Source organism: Stegastes partitus, unplaced genomic scaffold (assembly GCF_000690725.1).
Source record: "Stegastes partitus isolate 25-593 unplaced genomic scaffold, Stegastes_partitus-1.0.2 Scaffold895, whole genome shotgun sequence".
Taxonomy (NCBI): Eukaryota; Metazoa; Chordata; class Actinopteri; family Pomacentridae; genus Stegastes; species Stegastes partitus.
The window spans coordinates 113659-120398 of record NW_007578626.1 but is presented as its reverse complement, the minus strand read 5'-3'; the positions used below and the strand labels follow the sequence as shown (position 1 = coordinate 120398).

The 6740-nt window shown below is 47.2% G+C and overlaps 1 protein-coding gene across 1 annotated transcript in view; it reads right to left on the bottom strand.

Moving 5' to 3' along the window:
* The window catches only part of vps9d1 (VPS9 domain containing 1), a 36726-nt gene that overhangs the window by 14380 nt on the left and 15606 nt on the right, over positions 1–6740 (bottom strand). The window contains exons 5-10 of the mRNA XM_008293569.1: positions 6524–6576; positions 5706–5793; positions 3873–3955; positions 3429–3577; positions 2166–2492; positions 1266–1395 (exon numbers count right to left, since the gene is read on the bottom strand). Of these exons, the coding sequence (XP_008291791.1) occupies positions 1266–1395; positions 2166–2492; positions 3429–3577; positions 3873–3955; positions 5706–5793; positions 6524–6576 (830 nt within the window). The remainder of the gene's footprint in view (positions 1–1265; positions 1396–2165; positions 2493–3428; positions 3578–3872; positions 3956–5705; positions 5794–6523; positions 6577–6740) is intronic.

Sequence of the window (6740 nt, the reverse complement as noted above, 5' to 3'; positions counted from 1 at the left end):
CACTACTACTACAGTAAATCTGTGTAACTTTCATTAAAGCAGCCCTTTTCCCCACACAGCTCATCTGAGGTCACACAGCCTGTTTGTTGGTACCGAACTGAACTGAACAGAACTTGTCGGTCTTTGTACTTTGTCCCTGTCATGACTTCACCGACCACCTGAACAGGTAAATCATTTCACGCTCTAAATGCTGAGTCGGTCCAGTTCAGACAGAATTCAGGGAACGTGTTGCTCAACCATCTCAGACTCTGTTCACAGAATCTCAGTTGCTGAATTGGACCCAAAATTAGGTTCTGTCAAATCTTTGGGCTACATTTTGAGTATTTCATTTGTTTTCAAACCTGAGATGTTTTGTGTGCCTGGGAAGCCATTTTAAAGGCTCAAGATCTCCACAAATAAAACTCCCACAGCAGCTCCACAGGACGGAGCGGATCCAGAACAGAACTGTTGCTTTTTTATTAATATCCCAAAACATGCACAACCTCCAACCAAGCTGGTGCTGATCCACAAAGTTCCTGTCAGAGTCTATCTATGGATGGATCCATGGTTCTACTAGAATCCAGTCTCTGGTCACATTTCACCACCTGTTGAGGCTCTAACATCAGCAGAACCTGATGTGGTGAAGCTGGACCAGACAAGGTTCTGGTTTTAGATGTTGCTGACGTGGATCATTGGTAGGAACCAGAACCTGGACTTCACAGGTTCCAGGTGCTGCTGCTTCATGTTGACATTCAACAACATGTGAGGCTGATTTTTCCTTAAACAATGTTTTCACACATGAACTGAAACTGAACAGAGGAGCTGATGATTCAGCACCAGATACGTTACAGAAGTCCGCTTTGGGTGTCAGATCACTACAGTGTGAACAAGGCCAGCAGCAACGACAGCCTGACCCTGCTGCTAAGTGCAGAGGTGTTCTAGTGTAGAAACATGAGGACAATGAAGAACAACACGTTTAGCACAGCAGAGGTGTGTTAGTCCACGAGAGTGAAAGCTCAGACTGCAGCTGAGAGGAGCAGCGCTGCCACATGGTGGTGGATGGAGACCCACACTGGATCACAGAGAAACACCACCACTATCTGACTTTGATCTGATCCGTTTCATTTCACCATCAGCCGTCAGGTGGTGCTTGTTTCTGACCATCAGCCTGGTTGGGCAGCACATGTGTGCTACCAGTCTCACTACATTCCTCAGCAGCCTGACAGTTTATGAACTAAACACAGGTCTGGTCTGCGCTGTGTGTTCCAGGATTGAGGGTTCACTACCTGAAAAGAGCCACGAGGGCGCTCCACAGCGGCGTGAAGAAGGCCTCCTCGATGCTGGCCAGGCACAGGTCCTTATAGCTGGCCGTGTTCAGGCACTCGAAGGACAGCAAACACAGCGACAGCAGCTGGTCTGGAGGAGGAGGAACAGAACAACGTCTACACTGAATGCCAAGCAGGGGTGGTTTGATCTGCTTTAGCCAGTTTAGGTTTCCTAGTCATCATCAGTGACCCTTTAATGTGTCTGTGGTGGTAATCAAGACATGTCTCCATTAAACTTTCATTCCATCTGTGACCAAATAGTTCTGATTAAATAAACATGTACACATAATAGGTGATACTACAGTGCTGTTTGTGCTGTATAGGACAGATGCTACAAGGCTACATCTCTCAGTATCGCTGCTGTTTGATGAACCATAGATTCTCAGAAGCCCTTTACAGATAACAGTGCAGTAGGCAGCATCCACACAAGCTTCATTTCTAAATAAAACAATCATCTTTCACTGAAGTGAAACCACATATACATATATATATATATATATATTAGTCCTCAGTGCCGTCTGAACACCAGCTAGCAGCTCGGCAGCAGCTAATTCGTAGCTAGAGAGCAGAGAATGAAGGAAGCTGTCTCCGGTGTAGATAGAACTTTACAGAACTTCATTGATCCCTTCAGTAGGGTACCTCAGGGAAATTGTTGTTCTAGCAGCAGCACAAGTAGGAGACACTGTTGTTTAAAAGGCCTCATGTTCTCATTATCGTTTAGTTTGGATTCATTGACAATAAAGTTAGATATTCTGCTTTATATGTAGCTTTCATCGCTGCTGTGAAGCCGTCAGCGGTACCTTCTGTTGATGTGAAGGTAGCTGCTGAAGGTGGGCTCAGCAACTCATCGCTCCAGCTCACCTACTGCGATGTGGACGTCCTTGACGATGGCCTTCAGGTGCTCCTTCAGCGCTCTCGTCTCCAGCTCCTGGATGTGGCCCTCGTCCCGCGCCGACGGGTCACCGGTCAGGTCTGGATCGAAGCCGGTATCGTCAGTGTGGGGCGGCGTCCAGTCCAAATGGGTCAGGAACTGCTCCAGGTCTTCGAAGGAGTTCTCCCGGTCCACCGTGGGCTGAGTCGGAGGCTCCTCTGCGTCCTCGTCGTCACAGTTGGTGCTGAGCTCATGGGAGCGTGACGGCGAGAGCGAGGAGTCGGTGCTGAGGCTGCTGACGGGCTTCCTCTGAGTCTCTGTGTGACCACAGCAGCTCCACATCAACACAGGCTCCATCACAGGTGGAGCTATCAGCGCTGACATCCAACTACTCGGTTTAAATAAACATCACACTGCTAGTTTGGATCAATACACTGAAACCACACAAACACATGACCTGACTGTGTCCTACTGGGTGAAGTGACTGTTTGAGTAAAAGGAGTCTGGTAGCTTTGCAGAAGCTTTACAAAACCCTGCTCTGGATGTAAAAGGCGTTTAACTGTTGTTGCTGCTTCTTCGTCTTTTTTTTTTTTAAAGTCAAAATGACAACGTCAAAAAAAAACAAAACTGAAAATGGAGTTTTCATAAACTACTGACAGAAAGGTGAAGCTCCATCAGACAAATAAACTAGATCTAAGTTTAAAAGTTGTGACACTTCATTACCATCACTTTATTCTACACATGTCATTAAAAATGAAGCTGTCACTGAGTAGATCCAGAAAAACAAGCTAAACACGTTCTAGCGGTGTTGCTGGACCTCAGACCTCTGAGTCCTCTTCAGGTCCAGCCGGTGCTGCTGGCTACAGCGAAGCAGCATTTAACATAGCAGTGAAACAACAGAGGACTCAACTGATGCTGACTTCTCTAACTGACACCTGCAGCCTGATGCATTCACCTGAATAGAAACAGAATTGTGCTTCATGTGTTTTTCTATGAATCAGATTCTAAACCTCACAGGACTTTGCTGACGGTGCTGTATGCTCGCCGTGTGTGCAATGAATGAAAGCAGGCCACAGTACACTACTGACACTAGAGAATAAAAACATTGTGGTATGCTACTAAAGTCTTTTATTCACTTGTGATGTGAATAAAAACAGGCCACTCTGATATTTCAGTCCTTCTATATCTACTGTGTGGCTTTCACTCAATCGAGGACAAAAGCAGCTGAACATGAAGGTGGCTGAACCCCTTACCTGGACGAAGCAGGTTGTGGATGCTGCGGGAAGGTCTCAGCGGCAGGTTGGGACTGTGAGGGAGGCCTTTGCTGACCAGGGGGTAGAGCCGGTTGTAGATCCTGTACTGGAGCTTCCTCAGCAGCCTCACCAGCGGGTGGTCGGACCGGCTGAGGACACAGGAGACACACTTAGTCCATCCTCATCCTGCTACAACAGCATCCTGCAGGTTCACAAGCTCACCCCAGGTGGTGGTAGCTCAGGATGGTTCTATGTGCGTTTGACTTTTTCTACGTCCTTCAGAGTTAACAAGGAGCCACATCAGTGATGAACCTTAAAAATAAACATCTGTGTGCTTCTAATAAACAGCAGTCTGAACTTTGTCTGGACGTGGACTCAACTGGAGACGATGAGGACCACACTGATCCAGGTGAACTAAGGCTCATCTCAACCCCGGTCGGTTACCTGAGCAGGTAGGAGACCAACTCTGACGCTAAGGTGACGTCAGGATTCTTCTTCATGCTGGCTTTCCACTGTTTGGGCCAATCCTGAACACAGACACAACAAACATGTACAGACGACATACATCAGTGTAGATGAGTCGACTCGTTTTCCCGCCACAGTTCTACCGCTGTGGTCCAACAGAAGCTGCCGACAGCAGCAGCAGAGCAGGGGTCCGCTTCACAAAGCAGGTTTAGTGGAAGCTCTGAGTCTGTTAACCCTGACATGAGGGAGAGCTTCCCAGCATGTGGAGCCTGTAGAAGCCTCCCGCTGTGACTACAGTGGAGCTGTTTGGAGTGTCTCACTAATTATGTGTCCTGGCAGCATCACTGTGTATGTATTTGCTGCTGTACAAGCTGCTGCATGAGGCCTCTGAGTGGAGCATCAACACTAAGCTCTGCTGACTTAAGGCTGGCGTCATTCTCCTCCTCTGGAAGGCACCACCAGGACGTTCTCTCTCCACAGCCATTAAACTCCTCTTTGGCTCTTTCTTCTTGTATATTCTCTCGACAAACCAAACATCCAGATCAGCTCCATCCCTCCTCCCTTTACTCTATTTTATCCCCTTTACCCACAATCCCTCCTAATCCGTCCCTCTGATAGACTCTCAGTGTTTCTGATACCGGGCTCAGACTGCAGCGGTTTTAAACCCCAGCAGACTTAGAAACCAGACGTCTGGTCTCAGACATGCACCAACACAAGGTTTCAGAACACCGAAGCATCACACATGACAGGACAGATTCGGGATGACGGTGTTGGAGGGAGCAGAAGCTCATGGACTGGATCTGGATCAACAACACAAAGCTGATCCAGTCTGCCTGACAAGATGTGGTCCATGTTTGTTCTTCAGCCAGAACCAGCATCAGTGGCTAAACATCAGCATGGTTCTGTGCTAGCTGTGCAGCTGCTGCATGCTGCTGTGTTGTGTGTTATTATGTGTTGTTCTTGGTTTCATCACCTTCTCCTCTGCTGCTGCAACACGGCAAACGTCCTGCTGTGGGAATAACAACGGACTGTCTGGTGTTACGTTAACGCCAGCCTCAGGGCTAGGATGTTTAGCATGCAACCGTAACTATTCAGATCTTAACCATGTCTGATATAATCAGCACCCCGCTGAGTCTTGGAGAGGTCCAGGAGGTCCCAGACCGGATCTGTAAACTCTACATATCACTACATAACCTGGACCCAACACACATTGACTAGACTTCTTCTCCAGCTGTGGTGAGAGTGGGGCAGGAGAAATCCTCAGCCTCCTTCATTTCAGTCTCCACCACCTTGTAGACCTTCTCTTTCCCTCCTGACCATCTTCTCCTCCACCTCTCCAGACTCTCCTCAGCCTGCTACCAGCAGCACGTCTGTGTTATGAACACACAGAGCTGAACTGGTTAATTAGACCACCCATCTAACTGGTTAAGCTCTCCACGTTTTGAACAGGAACGAGGATTTAGACTGAATTCATCTCCTTCTACCCAGATCTGAGCCGCTGGGCTTCTCTGAGGAGCCAGACATGGATCCAGCAGAACATTCAACCACTAAAACTCATGGTTCTGTTCAGGATGCAAGTAACACCTAGAATCTGACGTCTGAATAACAAGACATAATAATAACAATAATAATAATGTGCTTTAATGCTTTTTCTGTTTTTTGTAAAACAGTAAATTAATAATTTTATGATGAAGAGCTTCTACATGCTGGCGTGTGGACCATGACAGACACATAGAACCTGACGCTGGTTGTTCATGTAGAGCAGCTGTGGCGTGACCCTGACATCTGACACACATTGACTGTCACACTCACATGGTCCTGCTCGTACTCCAACACGTTGGTGTAGAGAACTCGCTGCTCCTGCTCCTCAGCAGTCATCGCCCCAGATGCTGCAAACCTCCTGCAACCACACAGAGAAGATGTTCATGAACCAAACCTGCAGGTCTCATCCTTCAGTGTAACCGTCAGAAGCCACAGATGCTTTTTATGTTCTGGTGCAGAACCACAGCATGAAACCAGCACCTGGTGTGAAAATCCAATTTATTCATAAATACCGACCAAGCGACTACCAAAGCACCACACGTTATATTTTCTACACACATTGGCCTCTCAGCTATGATCAGTCAGGACCTCTAAGTGTCTCAACCCCAAACTAGAGGGGATGCACATGTGCGACCCATCTATACCTCAGCTTACAGAACTTCATCCAGGGCTTTAAAAAAAACAGAACCTGAACCTGTTCAATTTCTGGGATTTCTGAGCGTGTCTTTCCAGTGAACAGTGAACCTCACACCTGTACATAATCTACAAACATCACTCGACACTTTCCAGGGCTTTGCTGAGAGCTTTACCTTCAGAGACACCAACAGATCATATGGATGGACAGAGGGACGTTTCTGTTCCAGTTTGAGGAGATGCTGAAGAAACAATTCCTTAAATATCTACACTTAGTGGAAATAATAGCAACCTGGCGTTTTAAGGACTGAATAAGCTGAGTGCAACGTTCTGTTGAACGTCTCAGTCGGCGAAGCGTGAGCAGAACATGATGTAAGACACACAGACGTGGTTTAGGTGGTTAAAGGAGACGGTAAAAGCTCAGAGAAGAATAAAGCAGTGAATCTGTGGAGAACCTGTTGGCCTCCTCCTGCAGCCTCAGCCGTCTCTCCTCCATCTTCCTCTGCAGCTGATGTTAGCGTTGAGGAAACAGTCGGCAGAGATGTAAATGACGTCCACAGAATTAAATTGTAAAGGTGTTTTAGCCAATTACAGACCAATATCCAACCTTCCTTTCATCTCAAAAATCCTTGAAAAGGTCGTGGCAAACCAACTATGTGATTATCTGCATGT